The 18,505-nt window shown below is 42.6% G+C and overlaps 3 protein-coding genes across 10 annotated transcripts in view; 1 reads left to right on the plus strand and 2 right to left on the minus strand.

The window, feature by feature from the left end:
• GPRIN2 (G protein regulated inducer of neurite outgrowth 2) overlaps positions 1–2,677 on the minus strand; it is a 34,731-nt gene extending 32,054 nt beyond the window's left edge. The window contains exon 1 of one of the 2 annotated variants that reach the window (XR_008450765.1): positions 2,598–2,677. The gene's annotated coding sequence lies outside the window, so the exon portion shown is untranslated. The remainder of the gene's footprint in view (positions 1–2,597) is intronic. The other variant, XM_054072048.1, reaches the window with a different exon arrangement.
• On the plus strand, positions 220–13,451 carry SYT15 (synaptotagmin 15). Of its 2 annotated transcripts, none has more exons than XM_054072049.1 (9): positions 220–412; positions 2,584–2,728; positions 5,333–5,531; positions 6,236–6,381; positions 7,395–7,690; positions 8,502–8,672; positions 9,216–9,336; positions 10,919–11,098; positions 11,572–13,451. In XM_054072049.1, exons 2-9 carry the CDS (start codon positions 2,719–2,721, stop codon positions 11,706–11,708), a joined length of 1,260 nt encoding a protein of 419 aa, XP_053928024.1. In that variant the 5' UTR covers positions 220–412; positions 2,584–2,718; the 3' UTR covers positions 11,709–13,451. The 2 variants fall into 2 exon arrangements, with proteins under 2 accessions (XP_053928024.1, XP_053928025.1); XM_054072050.1 differs by having other exon boundaries at positions 222–412; positions 6,239–6,381; positions 11,572–13,449.
• A 2,168-nt stretch (positions 13,452–15,619) lies between these two features.
• SHLD2 (shieldin complex subunit 2) overlaps positions 15,620–18,505 on the minus strand; it is a 36,031-nt gene continuing 33,145 nt past the window's right edge. For 5 of the 6 annotated variants that reach the window (XM_054071679.1, XM_054071678.1, XM_054071681.1 and 2 more), the window contains one exon: positions 15,620–18,053. In XM_054071679.1, the coding sequence (XP_053927654.1) occupies positions 17,881–18,053 (173 nt within the window). In that variant the 3' untranslated portion in view covers positions 15,620–17,880. The remainder of the gene's footprint in view (positions 18,054–18,505) is intronic. The other variant, XM_054071684.1, reaches the window with a different exon arrangement.

Genomic DNA, 18,505 nt, shown 5'->3' on the forward strand with positions numbered 1-18,505 from the left:
AGATGCTCGTACCCGCTGGGAAAGCAGCGAGCATCAGCAGGCAAGGAGCGAAGGCGAATTCTGTTTCTGAGAGATGCACCAGTGATTTTGTTAGTTAAGATACGTTTGGTCCAGTTTATTACACGCACAAGAGATGAAGGACCTCAAGGGGAGATGGAGATGAGATGTTAGGACAAAATGCTTTCCCAGGAAGGGGGGGAGGCACCGGCACGGATCGCTCCTCCCTCCCGCGGCTCCGGCGCTGCCCGGGATGGAGAGGCGGCAGCTCTGCCCGCTGGGAGCCGCGGGCAGCACAAGCTCCGCGTCTGCCGAGTGCCCGTGTCCCGTAAGAGCCAGCGGGAGCCCCAGCAGCCTTGCCCGGTCAGTGCCTGCGCCCGGTGGGAGCCCGGAGGAGACCAAGCACCTGCACCCGGTAAGTGTCCGTGCCCAGTAAGAGCCCGGAGGAGCCAGAGCATCCGTGTCAGGTAAGAGCCAGGGTGCCCGGTAAGAGCTGTTGGGAGCCCCAGCATCCTTACCCAGTAAGTGCTGGAGTGTCCAGTAAGAGCCCGCAGGAGCCCAAGCACCTGTATCTGGTTAAGTGTCTACGCCCGGTGAGAGCCAGAGCATCCGTGCCTGGAATGTGCTGAGGAGTCTGGTCAGTGCCCGTGCCCAGTAAGAACTCCCAGGAGCCCAAACACCTGTAATCCGGTAAGTGCCCATGGCCAGTAAGCACTGGGGTGCCCAGTAAGCAACAGCGGGGAGCACAAGCGCCTGTGTCTGCCAAGTGCCGTGCCCGAAGAGTCCAAGCATCCCTGCCTAGTAATTGCTACAGTGTCCAGTAAGAGCTGTCAGCAGCCCAAGCACCACGCCTGCCAAAGTGCCTGTGTCTGGTGAGAGCCAGCAGGAGCCACAGCATCCTTGCCTGGTAAGTGCTGGGATACCTGGGAAGAACCTGCAGGAAGCCAAGCACCTGTACCCGGTAAGTGCACGTGCCCAGAAGGTGCTGGGATGCCTGGTAAGAGCCTAAAAGGAGCCAGAGCATCCATGCCCGGTAGGTGCTAGGGTGCCCAGTCAATTTCCATGCCCAGTAAGACCTGTCAAGAGCCCAAGCACCTATACCTGGTAAGTGTCTATGCCCAGAAAGCACTGGGATGCCCAGAAAGCACTGGGATGCCCGGTAAGAGCCTGGAGGAGCCAGAGCATCCATACCCAGTAAGTGCTCATGCTCAGTAAGTGTCAGCAGGAGCCCGAGTACCCATGCCCAGTAGGTGCCAGGGTGCCTGGTCAGTGTCCGTGCCTGGTCAGTGCTGGTGCCTAGTAAGTGCCAGGGTGCTCAGTATGTGCTGGCCAGAGCCGGGGCTCCTGTACCAAATAAGTGCTGGGGTGTCTGTTAAGAGATCACAGGAGCCCAAGCATGTGTGTCCAGCACTGGGATACCCCTCAAGACTCGTGGGGAGCCAAGCACCTGTGCCAGGTAAGTGTCAGGGTGTCTGGTTAAGAGCCAGTTCAAGCATCTGTGCCTGGTATGTGCCAGTGGGGAGCCCGAGCACCCATGTCTGCTAAGTGCCCATCCTGGTAAGAGCCATTAGGAGCCCAAACATCGTTGCCCCCTAAGTGCCAGGGTGTGCAGTAGGTGCCAGGGTGCTCGGTCAGTGCTGGTGGGAGCCCCTGTGGCCAGTAAGTGCCAGGGTGTCTGATAAGACCCAGTGCGAGGCCAAGCATCTGTGCCTGGTAAGTGCCAGCGTGTCTGGTAAGAGCTGTCGGGACCCCAAGCACCTATGGTAGGTAAGTGTTGAGGTGCCCGCTAAGTGCCCATGGCAGCCTGAGTCTGCTAAGTGTCCATGCCCAGTAGGTGCTGGGATGCCCAGTAGGTGCTGGGATGCCCAGTAAGAGCCTGAAGGAGCCAGAGTATCTACACCTGATAAATGCCGGGGTGCCTGGTAAGTGCCCATGCCCAGTCAGTGGTGGGGTACCCAGTGAGAGCCGACAGGAACCCCAGCACCTGTGCCCAGTAAGGTGCCAGGGTGCCTGGTAAAGAACTGGGGTGCCCAGTAAATGCCCATGTGCCTGGGTAAGAGCCATCAGGGGCACAGGCAGGCAGGAGGGACCTGCTGGGACCTGACCTTGCCTGCCACGGTGCGCAGCTCTGCCCTGCCCTGGCCCCCCTCCCCAGTGCTGTGGGGAAAACCGGGATGAAGAACTAGCTCTAAATATCCCTGATCTTTCTCTGGAGCCCATTGAGGAACCACAAGGCTGGAAACCACAGGTCTGTGGGGCACCTCCAGTCCTTATCCTGCACCCAGAGCGCTCTGCTGTCAGAGACTGGCACAGCAAGCGCAGAGTTTACCTCCACCCCAATAATTTGGTTTATACTGTACATATTTTTATACTGCAAATGTTAATAAATCTAAAGTATTTATACAGGAACTAGAACTTTTGACAGAGAACTTGCCTGGTCATTGCACTAAAAAGCTTACTGCAAAGTTTAAGAAAAGCTTACCAAAAGCATTTTACCAGACATCATATATCATATTACCAGACATTACGCAAAAAGGGATCCTGTCCCAAAGGAGATGGATGACCATCAACACTTTTCTGTGCTAGGATAAACCCGGTACCTGTTAATGGAGGACAGTCTCCCAGCACAGGCCACTTGGAGATGAAGTGGTCCAACAGGTCTCCTCCACCTCCAGCTGCCACCGTCCTGTAGCACTGCAGAATACAATACGTCGATTTCTCATGATGACAGGTAGTTATTTTGAAAGATACATATTTTTCTCCCTGCACACAATGGATTCAACTTATTTCAATGGTTTTGTGACTAGCATTACATTGTGCCCTCAGCTACAGTTCTGTTGCTGATCTAATCAGATAAGATGGCCTAGAAGTGAGCCAAATTCTCCTTAATCTCACTAAATCATAGGTAGATTTACTGAAATGGGTAAGACTTCACGTGTTCCACTGTGTAAAAATAATAACGCAGGATTTGAGGCAGTAGCAGTGGGTGGGTCATAAATACTTAACATCATTCTGCACCGAACTAATTCAGTACATTTAACTCACTAAGGAAGAGACTGGAAATGCATTCTCTTACTCCAAAACCAGCGCAGAGCTGCCGTACTGTATATTGCATCACAGCGCAACTCAGCCCTCTGTCCTTAATGGTAAATGGTGGCAAACTGGTTGGGGAGAACACAAGACAGCAGCTGAGAGCAGTCAAGACTTGAAAACAGAAGGGATAAGTTAAACAGAGTCCTGTTCAGCTTGCTTGAAATGTTAACCTTTAAGATACCTATGCCAGACAGTAAAACCACCAGCCATAGAAACGTTTGTGTTGTTGATAGTACACCTGCACGAGGTGAACCAGTGATTTCTATTATACTTGTGGGCATTAAACTAAGGCGGTTTTTTCTGCATCTGGCCTTTAAGCTCTAACAAAATGTCAATCTGACTGAAAAGGTACTCAGGCATGCCCTGCAAAACTAAGAGGAACAAATATACAGTATTTCCATGCTCAGGACTGCATTTGTTACACATTTCCTCATACTGTGCATTCTTAGGAAAGAAAACTAAATTACCAGTGTAGCACAACCGGACTTGTCTCTGTATTAATATTAACCCATACCAAATAGGTTCTTGCTTCCTTTTCCTCAAACTAAGTCTTATACCAATACTATTGCGCTGATAGTCTGGCTAAACGCTGGAATGTATTAAGCCCACTTAGACTTTGCAGGGACAGCAAAGTGCCCGTCACTGTCATATAGCCATGAGTAGGGTGGTTGCTCCACAGTGCTGGAAGACAAAGGTGATAACATGTCTCATGTGGGAGCAGCCAGACAATTCCTGCAGAGAGCTAAGGCAACACACCTGGAGGAGAGCTGCAAAAATAAGTTGGCTCCTACGACTGTACCAAAGGCAGGACAAAGGAGATAGGATCGGATAAAGGCCTTTGAGGCACTACGGCCAGGTTAATTTTATAGCACAAGGTATTTACATAAGAGTTCTGTAGCTGAAGGACATTTCATATCACTTATTGCAACACAGCAACAGTGAAAAAGGTCAGTAGTACACGTGCTTGCAACTCAATTCCTATACTCTTCGTAGCCCTAATCAATAAACTAAACTGTGTTGAATTAGTTTTGAATTCTTGTTCAAAACAACTACTCGTGTTGACTGATTATTTTGTGCTTGCATTGTGTGTATTTGTACCATTGTATAGAGGTGGCTAACTGCAAGGTATCTACCAAGCTCAGACAGATAAAAAGGAGAAAGGAATGAAGCATAATCACAGTTACCTCTACTTAAAAGCAGAGAATGGGACAAAAAATTAAAATCAGTGCCAGTTGTGCGAGAACACCAGGTTGCTTTGTTGCTCCAGTGTCAGGGGAGACCCTGAGGACCGGCAGTGCTCAGTGCTCACCTGATCCTGAGCTGCCTCCCTTGACTGCAGAGAGAAAGATAACTCGGCACTTTGGTCTCATCTTTTTAGACAGAGGATATTCTGGTAGGATCAGTTCTCAGCTGACACCCAGTCACACCTCGATGCATGGCTACTAGTTCAGTGCTAGGCCAAGACAGGCAGGGTATAAGGTGCCGTGCAGAGCCGGTCTTTCCAGCCTTTTTCCCCAGCGTACTCAGCAAATGTAAGAAAATGATGAGCTGAGCACATTATCAGTTGTCTACTCTTGGTCTAGTGAGAAATTCTCATTACAGAATTCCACATATTCATATTGAAGACAATTATCATGTTTTCCATTTTATTAATGTGCAGAAAAAACAAAGCTCAAATTATAAAAGGTTTTGTTTTATCTGAAGTAAATCAAGGTTCAGGAAACAGTGTTTAATGGATACTTAGGGCTGGCTTTACAGATCAGGAAACACAGGCATCCTTAAAAAGGAAACAACACAGAACTTTACTTCATTCCTTGTGCCAGAATCAGGTCTCAGCCTAACATAGGTGAAGAGTTGGAAGAACAAACCAAAATAATGTTACCTTTTGTTTGAAGTGCTCCCAGGTTTTCTTTTTTCTCTTATGAAAGCTCTAACACTTCTACCATGCTGAGGCAAATCACAGTCCACAGAACTCCTTGGGTTCCTATCATCTCTTACACCGCAGTCATTGCCAGCTTATCTGAACACTTTTTAATCTCACTGCCGATGTTGTACACCTTCAAGTGTGTCACATCATGCTATAACCAAAGACAGAAATGTGCACGAGCAGCGTGTTTAATTTAAAAATCACTTTGGAATGTAAATTACATAAATCTGTGAGCTTTAATATTCCTATGTACCCCCAAAATGCACATAACTTTGATCCTCCTATGATGCTTTATGCACTTCTGTGTTTGAACAGAACAAGCAGTTGCTGTTGTTGGAGGTATAATAGGAGGGACCCTTTTATTTGTTCTCATGGGCATGACTGCGTACCTGCTCTGGAAGAAACTGTGCCGCCGCCTCTCTTACAAAAAGCTCACCAGTCCTGTCAAAACCACAAATGCAAATGCCATTTTTCAGGATCAGTCAACTTCTGAAATTCAGCCCAAAGGCACAAGGTATATACTTTTGTTATTTCTTTTTTAAAGTATGAACTATTTGTGATTTATTTCAACTGTCAAATCTCAAATGAGAGAGTGATCTAAATACATGTGAGTATAGAAATAAATGAGACCCCTAAATTGTAAGAAAACAATCAGTTGTGTTCTGTTTTGTTCCTGTAGGAACATAATACTTTCTGTAACTAAAAGCATGATGATTATTTCTGATTTTTGCAAAAGACATAATGTATTCAAGTGTGATTTGTGCATGGGTAGTTTTATCCGTTACCTAGAAAAATCCGGTCTGTGTTCCAGACCCAGAGTCATTCCTGGTGGTCTCATAACAAAGCATCCGAGAAACAAATAATAGAACTTCAGTTCTGAAAGAAAGCTCTCTAAAAAGTTAGTTACTGCAGGGCTTTGGGGCTCTAAAACAAGCAGCAGCAGTTAATTCTTCCCTTTCCTTTGGAAGACTGATTGTAAAGAAAAAAGGGAAAAAGTGAGGGATCTGACTGAAGAATTAAGATCTCACATCCCTTACTGGACATTTAGGTGCTAAACAAATAAAATCAATTCCAAAACAATGGATTTTTACCTTTTCTACCTATGCATCTCTGTAGAATTTTTACAGAGCTGTGAGATAAGAACAATAAATTCATTACTGTTACCAAGTATGGTTTTCCATATTTAAACCAGGAATCAGTAGCTGTTGTTGTCTTCAGCAGATCCAGAAGCATTCCCTTTATCATTCCACCAACACTGCATGGGCGAGACTGGATTAACCTGACGAACGAGGAACACGTTCAGGAAGACAGTGACCCCTGTGCGATTCCTCAGGCTGGACCACGGTCATCGTTCCATTCTTTGGGTATGGCAGTGCGAGAACGGGACCTCTTTAAGGGTGCTATTTTAAAGGGTAACTTACTACGAACCGTGTTTATTGGAGGCATATCAGACAGTGTTACAACAGTACAAGCCCAAAACACTATATGCATGTATTTATGTTCTGTATATGTAAGAACTGGGCCAGAACATAGCTATTCTGGTCTTTCTGCTGTGGGATCTTGCACATGTGGCAGACAAAGCAACCTCTCCCCGTGTTTTGTAAAGGCACAACATGAGCTGTAACTCAGGAAGTAGAGGAAGGCCCTGAAGTTAATCCGAGGGCTGGAGCACCTCTTACATGAGGACAGTCTGAGAGAGCGGGGCTTGTTCAGCCTAGATAAGAAAAGGATCCAGGGAGACCTTAGAGTGACCTTCTAGTGCTTAAAGGGAGCTTAACGGAAAGCTGGGGAGGGGCTCTTTACCAGGGAGCACAAGGATAGAACGAGAGGTTATGGTTTTAAGCTGAAAGAGGGGAGATCTACGTTAGATATTAGGAAGAATTTTTTTCCTGTGAAGGTGGTGAGGCACCCAGGTTATCCAGAGAAGAGGCTGCCCCATCCCTGGATGTGTTCGAGGCCAGGTTGGATGGAGCTTTCAGCAACCTGATCCAGTGGAAGGTGTCCCTGCCCATGGCAGGGGATTGGAACTGGATGGGCTTTAAGCTCCCTTCCAGTCCAAACCATTCTATGAGTCCACGATTCTAAAAGTATCTGATTGTTGCCCCCAGAAACAGCAGTGGCATCAGCTGCAGATTGCAACAACAAATATTCAAAGCTATTAAGGTGCTGTCACAGGAATACAAGAAAGAAGAGTGGTGCAGCCTACAACTACTCCCCCAAATCTGAGAGAAAAAAAAGCATTAAAATACCAAGTTCATGCAAAATTGGATTGTTAGGAAAGAGATCAATGTGACTTCCCTAATACAGCAGTGGTTATAAAAATGCCTGCTACGGTCCTGACACTAATCTGAGCGTCCTTGCTTTTTATGTCATGAAGCTGGAGCTTATGTTTTAGGGATCATTAACCCAGAACTGTACAAGTTCCCTGAAGACAAGAGTGAGACGGACTTTCCTGAAGGCAACATCGGCCGCCTCTGGTTCTCCTTAGAATACGAACAAGAATCTGAAAGGCTCCTTGTCTCCTTGATCAAACTCAGGAAGCTGCAGCCTCCCGATGATTCCTGTAGTGTGTTTGTGAAAATCTACTTGCTGCCTGATGAAAGAAGCTATTTGCAGTCCAAAACAAAACGCAAAACCCTTAACCCACAGTTCGACGAAAACTTTGTTTTTCAGGTACTGTCCTTTTGATGAAGCAGATTTTTGTTTGCAAATAACTGGCTTGTCAAACTACAACATTTTTTGTGTAAATTGATTTTCTACAAACTTCTACCAAGACACAAGTCGTTTCCACTAGTGACAGGATTTATTACCAGGGCTTCTGGAGATCCTGGGCTACTGGAGTCTGTGGCTCCAGAACTGATCTTACTTGTGATCTGCACCAAAGTTGAGGATTCCAGAACTTGCCCTGGGAATGATGAAAAGTCCAGTTTGAACTATGGCTGAGCAGTTCAGCCCAGCAGCTCTAGAAGTCCAGAAGCCACTGATACTGAACTAATGCTTTCATAGCCTTTAGTTCCTTCGCTATGGAAGTAGGCTAGAAATGAGGTGCCCGCTATACTGTTTGTATACACAGTGCTGCGAAGCCCGGAGGCTCTCTATGCCAAGAGGCTTCGAGCAGGTATCACAAGGCAAAAGCTTTGAAATCAAAAAAGGATGTGTTCCAGAAAACTGAAAAAGTAATGTTCACAGGTTTATAAGCGTTTGTGTCTGGAGGTGACTGCATCATAGAAGACTAGATCTATCAGTTGAAAAACCACCAGCTAACTTCACATTTGTCAAATGAACTCATTCTGGTTTAGCTTGGGTCTTTAGACTCCTGCATAGATAAAACTTCAGGAAAATTAAGACAGTGGACTTCAAACAATCAAAGAAAATCTCCGCCTACCTTTAACAGACTCGGAGAAATTCTTCCTTTGAAGTGATACTAGAGTAGAAAACAAAACTCACCTGCTTTATAATTATGTACATTTCTTTTCCTGTACAGGTTTCCAGTAAAGTGTTGCTCCAAAGGACTCTGAAGTTTTTGGTTTATCATGTCGATAAACAGAAGAAGCATCATTTCCTCGGCCAAGTTACCTTCCCACTGAAAAATGAAACATTAACTGATGACAACAAACTAGTCATATGGAGAGACCTGGAGAAAGAAAACTTGGAGGTAGGCAATGCCAGGCTGCTCGGCGTTATGAAACGTCTGTCATCTTACAAAGATGGGAGGGGTACAGCTGAAGCAGAAGTACGTTATACGGACTAAATCAAATGCAAAAGCATTTGATCAGCATTTGGAATAAAAATTCCCGTCTTACCAACCTGCAGATCCATCGGTGTTGTATAGGCATTATCCAGCTGCTCAACTGGTAGCTGAGGAACAGCTATCCAAGTGAGGAGGCAGATAAGAAGGCACTCCTTTTGTTGGCTTCTGCTTTGAATTAGTAAGAGCAGAAAAAAAGCAGCAGCGGTAAGGAAATAGGCATCGCTTGGAAGACATAAGAATTCAAAAGTTCAGGAAGGCTGATTAATTGGTTCTATTGAATGTCACAACAGCATAAATGAAGCCATTGATTCCCTCACATGCCTTGGTGTGGTGGAAACCATAATGAAACTGTACGAAGAGAAACCTTCCCCCCCCCCCCCCCCCCCCAATCTGTGTCAAGTGAGAGTTTTTCAGATATATTTGACAAGTGCTCTTCTGCTTCCAAAGCCTCCATCAGAGTACGGCGATATCCAGTTCTCCCTCAGCTACAACGACTACCTGGGCCGTCTCACTGTAGTGGTTCTGAGGGCAAAGGGATTAAAGCTCCAGGAGGAGAGCCATGCTGTTGGTAAGTGCCATTTCCTCTCTCCTATCAGCTCCAGAAATCCTGTTTTAATTTGTGCTTTCCTCATCTGTCCACCCAGGCTTGCACTGAGTGATGCTGGAAAGAACAAATAAACATCCGGGTGATTGAATTTGGGTGGAAACAAGCCATACTTTGTTACTGGGGTAATTAGATTTTGTTAGCTCAGTTCTGCTGTGGTTTTGTTTTGTTTCATAATGAATGGTTTGTCTCATGTCCTCAGTAGCAATTTTTCTCTCCTGCTATAGCAAGCACATCCCTTTGCTGCCCTCCAATCCAGAGGAGATAGGATACTGCAGGGAATACTGACATTAATGGAATTGCCTCAAGGCAAAAGCCCAAAGGCAACAGCTGCAGAACAACTGCTGTCCTGGGGAGACAGGGACTGGGAAAAAAAAAATCTTCTTGTAGGACAGCCTGGCCATTGCTCAGAGGACCATGGCATGGAGTCACAATTTTTCTCCTTTACTGCAGTGGGAGTTTTCATGCTCACACATCCTTGGCCTCAGAGATGCTGAGTGTAGAGAATACTTCCCAAACACTGCTTAAAATGTAAACACTCAAAATAAAATAGATGGAAGAACAAAACTTGTGTTGAAATCTGTAGTGGTTTCTTGGAAGGATTTTAAAGAGTATAAATGTAAAATATATGCAACAGTTAAAAAGAAGAGGTTTTGTTCTCTATATATACACATCCACTACGAATGTTTTTTTAAGGTTTCTTTGAGTGGACTGTTACGAGGATGTTTCACTTTAGAAACAATGACCTCTAAATGAGTAAATCGACGTTCATAATGTTAGAGATAAATTTGCTCTGCTTAGGGTAAAACTCAGTAATGAGATGTACAGTAAAATAATGAGAATATAGAGTTTTCCAACAAGCAGAATCATGTCCTGTGCGCTTGTGGGAGGAGAAAAATTAGAGTTTTACAGCACAAATAACTAAGATGAGGATGGACAATAGAGATATGACTGGTTCACGGCAAGCGAACAAAGTAGCTTTGTCATGAACTAAAAGCAAATCTCTTTTGCATGATCTCAATAGCTTTACAAGAGAGGGAGAGCACACTTAGTACATCACGTCTGCCTGCAGGCCATTGTGAAGAAGCAGAACTCTTATGTGATCCTTTCTACCAATCTAACATTAATCTGCCATGCCATTTCAGTGCTGGTATACTTGAGATTATCATAAGAAGCAAGAGTCTGGAAGGAAGACCTGCCAGAAGGCGATTGTCCAAAATATCTTACTAAGGAAAAAACCAAAAAAATTAATTGAATTGCGTGTTATTTCCTTTGATAATGCACTTCAAGTGTGATTTAGGGTCCACAAAAATCCTGCAAAAACATGACTGCTCCTTTTATCAGCTCTTACATTGGGCAGTGTGCTGCAAACCCGCACCCCAAGTGCTTGGTGTGCTCCTTGCTTACTCTTACACATTGCCGTGCTGCCATGTAAGTTCCATGATCTGATTTTATACTTAATATTGACTCCTGAAAGCAAGAAATGCCTTAAGCCTTCTCCCAATTGTCCCTGATGTATTTTCTTCTTGAATCTCTTTACCCCTAGGTGTGTATGTCAAAGTCTCACTGATGAACCATAATAAATTCATCAAAAGTAAGAAGACAGCATCTGTTCCAGGATCTCTCAGTCCAGCGTATAATGAAACCTTCAGCTTCAAGGTAGATCAGATGGAGCTGGATACAGCAAGCCTGAGTCTATCTGTGCTCCAGAGTATCAAAGGAGAAAGTAAGTCATACAAATTACTGCAGTTAAGATCTCATAAATATCTTTACTTATTGCAGAGCTATTTAAATCTGGGAGGAACTAATTCCTTGTCACTAATAATCATCAAAACATATAAAAGGTCTGAGGTATTTCACAGGCACATTTGTGTGTCTTAGCCAGACTCTAGCTTAGAGGGCAGGCAGTGGGGTAGGCTTGAACTGACCAAATACCCACTTACTGTGGTGCCTTGTAATACTGCATCTTAACACGTAGAAACTACGGAACCTGAAATCTAGAGGGAATTACTTGATGAAAATTCTGGTTTAAAAACAACCTCCAGAACACGCATTACTTAAGCGAAATATTCTAATTCTAAGTATATAAGAATTCTAAGAACTTCGATTCCATTCTATAATTTAAGTTAATAGTCTAAGCAAGGATTTCAGAGAAGCACTTCCAGGTAGTCACTACTAACTGCTCTCTTTTTTCCTCAGAAACACATCTGCTAGGACGTGTAGTGGTTGGGCCTTTCATGTACGCCCGTGGCAAAGAGCTGGAACACTGGAATGAAATGATCAGCAAGCCCAAGGAGTTGGTTAAACACTGGCACGCTCTCTGCCACAGCACGTAAACAGCATGGACAAAAAAACAGCTTTAAAATGGAAGAGCACTCACTAGCTTTCATCATCTAATGGTAAAGAGTACACAGCGCTTGTCCATTCTATACTCTTAAATAGACAAGAGTAAAAGAAGTGAATTCTTTCCTTGCCCAAATGCAAAGAGAGAACTTGGTCCCCATTAAGTTGGAACCCTTCTCTTTCCTTTCTTTAAAATACAGTTCCAATTTAATGAGTATGCAGCAGAGTAAACAAAACAGGAAGACACGATCTCCCAGCATTAGGTATTTTGACTAGTAAACTCCAATGCTTGGTCAAGAGCTCTGGGCACAAGTGATCATCTATCTCTGTGTGGACAGAACCGAAAATGAACTAAGATTTGTCATGATACCAGGTCTGTCCACTGCACAGCGTCACCACTGACAGAACGGCTTCACCAAAATGGACAGAAGTCCGGCAAGCACGCCAAAACAGACAGAGCCCAGAGATGTGAACTGATTATTAAATATACCATGTATTTAAATTAGCGGCATTATATATAAAATCCCTTTTGAATATGAATGGTGGAAAGCAGAGTGATTATTGATCAAAACCTAGCAGCCTCCATTCCCATTGGCACAGGGTCTTTCTGGCAGTAATTCGTGTAGATGTTTTCAGCTGACCCCAGTGTCCCCGGTAAGGGAGAAGCATAAGAAGTCCTGAAGTCACAAATGACTGGAGGCTTGCACGAGCACTCCAAGAAAGTAATACAAAGGACTTGTCCTGGCCTCATCTATTGCTCCCTAAACGTGTCTCTGCTAGAGACAGCACATTTATTAAAGGAACCTTGGGTTTGACCTAGTATGGACCATTCTTACATTGACAATCCAATTAGCTTAAGCACTCAGGACGTATGTCTGTTTTAGTGGTAGAGTTTTCTTTGTTAAAGTAAATTACTGTTCTGTAAAATAATTCAGAGCAATTATTTTTAATCAAAATAAAATAAATAGGACATTCTTCTCGTCTTCATTGTTCACTGGGGACCTGAGCTCTGTACACTTCACGCTGTACAGTCATAAACCAGAGAGACAGACTATTGCAGCAAAACATTTTGTACAGTTACGTTCCAAGACGACCATATCCTCCGCAGCTGAAATAAAGCCAACTTCCTTTCAAACAGGATGCAATATTAATTAATTCAATATATTAAAAAAATGAGGCTTCGATGGGGAGATGAGAACTCTTTCTATTGCGGTAATATTGGTATTATCTGAAGGCAACATTATGAATGAGAATATATGAGAGAAATTGTAAGATGGACTCCACTATCTTATCACCCAACTGAAATGGTACACGGTACCCTCAGTCCCCCTTGATAACTGCACCACTGGATACAAGATGAGCCTAGACTCAATACATTTAATTGAATTACCCAAAACATTCAACCATCATTATATCTGTTAAATGAGTAGTGCCAGCACCTCAATGAGCAGTCTTCAAATTTTACTCCTACAAAACCACTGAAAACCAATCTAATAGGCCACACGTTTGATCTGGGCAGGAAAACTATATATAAACTCTATAATAACTGTATTACTATGATAAAACAATTTTACCAAATACCTGATGTCCCTCTTTATGATTAAAATCATACCAATAAACACTGAAGGTCTTAAAAGTAAATCATTAGGAATGTTTCAGGGAGTAAGGATTATATCACAAGCATCTTCCTGCATGAGCTAGTACAGTGTCTGTTAAAATAAATACTTTTGAAGTGAGAAGTCAGTCACCCCTCTGCCTCGATGTACTGTATGGTCCAAGTAATAAAACAATGCATTGTGCTAATATGGTCCCATTTCATTGCACTTCTTACATTAAAATATCAATAATTCCAGCAAAAATTGAGAAACACATTTAAACGCACTTACCAATGGATGATCTTGAACAAAAACACATACAAGAGAAGTAAATGAGAAAGGTCCTTTTAAACTCTTCTTGAACAAGAATTAGTCCAGTAAGTCAAGAAACGTTATTAGATAAGAAGTTATAATATAGTGTTATCAATTGCCACATAATAGAGCAATTTGGTTTTACTTACGGCCTTTTAAGGAGCATCTATCTGGTCTCGTGCTCAAGACTGATACTGCGATGAAGGAGCAGGAATGATTACAAGACCTCTCAGTGCCCAATAGTGCTTTTTTTCCCCTAAAAAAGCTTAAAATTTTACCAAGATGTACAGCACAGAAACCCCCATGCAAGAAAAACACAAGAAATAGATATGAGATCATAAAAAATCTGATGCTTGCCTCAACACTGCCCATTACTATGGACAAATACAGGAATCTCTAAAGCTCTGCAATAAATCTAGTACATAACTTAATGGAAATGCAACCCCATCAAATGACAGGGAGCAGCAATTTAGCACCATTCTAGAACAGACAGGAATAATGGTTACATTCTTGTTCTAGAGAACAGGATCTTGCAGAAGAAGCCGTACCACCACTCAAACAGGTAATTTATTTCTATTCCCCTTGTGAACTACTCTCCACCTCGCCTTCTCTCCCAATTAAAATGATACCTATTCTAGTTTTATAGGAAGCCCGATGATCACTGCCATCCACGCTGCTCTATCCTTCTTCCAAGTGAGGAAATAGGAGACCAGATGGGATTTATTAGGTAATTACTTGCTCCTAATCTAGCAGCCCATTCTAAAAGCAGCAGGCTGAAGAAATTGAAAGGGAGCAAGATGCGTTACAGGTGATAATGGATCTCAAAGCTCCTTCAGAAGAAATCTCTATGTCAGAATGGCCTCCTCTTGGAAAGGCAGGGAGAAAAGTCTGCACCAGTAAACACAAGGCAGCAGGACCTACAGATTTTACACAGAATAAGTAAAGTGAAGAAAGAAACCAAAGAAGTTACTAAATCACAGTGAATTTATTGAAGTTATTATTGAACTATGATGTCATGTTTGTAGCTTGGATTTCAGGAAGGGATACTGCTAAACAAGAATCTGTGTGATCTGAAAAGTCATGAGAAGAGAACAAGGCAGGCAGGTCCAAGTCAGGTGGAGACACCTAACTGCATTACACACAGCTTGCAGACAGTGCACCAAACCAGAGCTCATGACTTCTGTCCAAAGGCATCAAATCATCCCAAGACCACACCACAGACAGATGTAAAACAATCCATAGCATTTCTCTAATACAACCAATGTCTGGCTTTTAAACCTTCCTAAACTCAAAATGCTCCTGGAATGTTATCAGCACTGGTGCCAAAACCTCATTTAAATCTAAACATTGAAACTGCTCTTCCCTTCAACATATTTTTCCCTGGCATGAAGAAATACACATCCTCGAACCAGACACTACTGAGATAATCCTAGTGAGAATAAGGAATAAAAGCACAGAGGCTTAGGACATTCTCCAAGGTGGTGGGTTAGGACAGTGTCATCCTGATTTTGCCAGGTCACACAGAACAAGAAAAGTGCTTTTACAGTGATGTGAAATTCAATCACCACAAGTCTCCCAACTTCTCCTTGTACACAGCTGTGTTGTACATATTAGCTTTAGCACAATTCATTAACAGTAGCAAAAGCAAGTTTTCATTCTTGATCATCAGATGAGGACACTGTGATTGGTCTCTCCTGTGACTGGTTGCTCCCCAGACTCAACATTTTGGGAATAATCATTCCTCTACAGAGTTCCTTCTTATAAGTAACTACCTAGTTTCCTGCTCTGCCATTAGCACCTGACATGCACACACTGCTGCTACTGTTGAGTGTGGGCTTTGGTGTCACTGCACTGTCTGTCTTATACTTGTCTTTCTTATCTTGGCAGAGCAGGTATCACGGTTTAGCCCCCATCTCACTGAACGCAAGCAATTGTGACCCAATCCCCATTCCACCCTGGAAAGGGAAATGAAAGAAAGAGATTTGTGGACAAGAAGGTAAAACTAAAACAGCTTTAATGAATAAATAATAAAAAAATACTATGAATAAGAAAATAATGAAGTATGTACAAATCTATTAAATCCCCCCCCCCCCCTTTCACATCTATGTCACCACTGATGCTGCAGAGTGGGCATGAGGGAAAAAGGTCCCAGGCTGGACTCAGGGACGCAGAGATCCAGCATCAGGGACAAACAGACAGACGAGGTCCTCAGTGGATGTTGGTCATCAAAGAATAGAGTGAGACCTTTGTGATCCTTCGGTTTTACTCTGAGTATGACATATATGAGATGGAATATGCTGTTGGTCAGGTTCTGGGTCTCCCTTCATTGTGTGGCTCCTCCCTGCAGGTCTGACCCCTTTTCACACTTTTCTCTTATGGCATTCCACCACCTTGAGGACAGCCTCGGTTTCTATAGGACTAAGTATAAGCAATGGCCTTTCTGCATACCACTGCCCTGTGTTATCACTCCTAGAGACACACAGTCTGAAAAACATGCAGTTAACTGTCAGGAAATGAAGTTACTTAGACAAAACTTAGCTGAAAAGTTAGAAAACTGATTCTATTTTAGCTCAAACCAGACGGCAGGAAATTGATTTTGCTGGTAAGATCAGCATTTCTACGCTTGCTGACAAAACTGCTGGAAGCAGTCTTAGAGATAGACAAAAATACAGGGGAATTACTTTATCACAAGATGGATAGGGCTTAAACCAGAAAACAAAGTCTTCTACAAGAAGCAGAGCTACAAAAACTTGTTTGAGCAATAGAATCAGACCAGACAGTTCAGTACACAAGTAGTTAAATGCAGATGTAAGACAAGTGACCTTGTGAAACTTCAGCTGAGAATTCATTTCTATAATGTCATTCAATAATCCTTAGGATTCTCTTTCTGCCAGGCTGATCAGAGGCATTACTACCTTCCCCTTTACTGGCACACAAAAGAACACACAGCTTACACATAGCTCCAAACAACATCATTAAAAACCCAACACTCCCAAACTGGTTTCACACAAGATATAACAGAATCCAAACTAGCACCAAGAAACAGGGTTATTCAATTCTAAGTGGCCTACAAAGAGCATGTGAAAGCTGTTCAACAGTCATTACTCACATTACAGTACATTTAACAACTTGATTTATCAAATTCAGTTTTGAGAACAGTTGTGTTTGAACCTCAAGGAGAGCTGCAATGGTGTATGTGGAAACCGCCCAAATAAGAACAACACAGGCAAAGATCTGCAAGGATCTAGCCAGACAGCAAATATAATTCATACTCTACAGCTTCTACCAGCCTCTGTTAGAGGCACATTTTATAGCAGAGAAAAATATTTATATAGATCAGTATTTTTCTCTGATATATTTAATCACTTCTACAGTACATCAGAGAAAATTACCGATCTATGTATTTTATCGCTATTTTATTCATTAGAGTAGTAGTTACAAGATTGCTATTTTATGAAGTCGGGTGCAGTGATCATTCCCTCAGTCTTTCATCAGAATATACTAAGACTTTAAAAAGAATTAAATTCATTTCTAAATCTGATCGACCTAGGAGAAAATTTTGCAGACCTGTGTTAAAATGATTAAATTGGCTTAAGGTGATACAAGTTCATTTGCCAGCTTATGCTGAATAAATGCTACAATTAAATCATTTCAAGGGTCCATGAAAGGACGCACCAGCTTAAACTGTTTAAAACCTCCTAATTAAATTGGGGCAATAACTTCTAGATATACAAAATCAGATTCAGTGAAACAGTTCTGTTTCACAAGAGCAAACAACTGCAGCAAAATTGCTGAGGGTAAAAGCAAGAAATTCTGCTGTTTAAAGAAGGAAAGCAACCACAATGGCAAAGCAAGGAAAGATATAACCAAGTCACAAGTAAGTCATAGGATAAGACAAACAAAATTGTATAACTCATAGTATTAGTGAATTGTGCCCGTTTTCCTCTAGGCTGACATATCTGATAAAAATGCAGTCTCTCAATACTAGTGGGCTTCTCTGGGGAGAAAAGGAAAACTGATACCCAGTAAGAGTTTAAGATAAAAATACACATATTAAACATACTTTACGACAATTTATCAGTACCACCAGCAAATATTCCATACCAGTCCTTTTGGTTTTTTTTTTTGTAAAAACTAAAACCAAAATACTTCATGCTTTTAAAAAGGTTTGCTTCCTTGAGCTAATTCATTTTTCTTCTGTTTGCCATCTGTGTGTTCCTACATTCTCTGCTACTTGGTTATTGCAGAGGTCAACATTTCAAAGATCAAGATGAAAATTGAGCAGATGGAAATCCTTTTGCAAAGGGTAGCTGTTTTCATCTAGCACAAAATGGCTCCTAATTTCCAATAAATAGGATGCTTCTGTATCTGCCAGCAGCAAATGACACAGATCTGCTACTATTGTGCTGTAGGTTACATCCGAAGAGGACACTGCAAAAGACAAAACAACTCAATTTACTCTTTATTTTCAGAGCAGCACCTAACATTGAACTATCATCTTCATGAAAGCTGTACTGGATTACTGGAAGAGCAGCTCAACATCAAATAGAAAATTAGCTTTTGTTTATAACATTTTTTTAAAAGCAACGTGTTAAGATTATCTCATTAAACTAACACCTGTGAGTCATGGAAAACTCCTCTCAGGCAGTCAAAGTAGATCAAGGGGAATGTGTCTGAAACATTGCTCAGCTCCTCACATCATGAAAGTATGCCAGCTATTCCTAAAACCTGCTAAGAGATTCCATTTTGCACAAAAGGAATCCATTTAGTTACTAAATACTTAGGTATCTAATGTGTAACAAATGTTCATACCATCTCCGCATCTCATTGTTGCTACTCAAACTCTGGAACTTCTGAGTTTGTCAGACAGCAACTGAAGCATT

This window comes from Cuculus canorus, chromosome 7, assembly GCF_017976375.1.
Source record: "Cuculus canorus isolate bCucCan1 chromosome 7, bCucCan1.pri, whole genome shotgun sequence".
Lineage (NCBI taxonomy): Eukaryota > Metazoa > Chordata > Aves > Cuculiformes > Cuculidae > Cuculus > Cuculus canorus.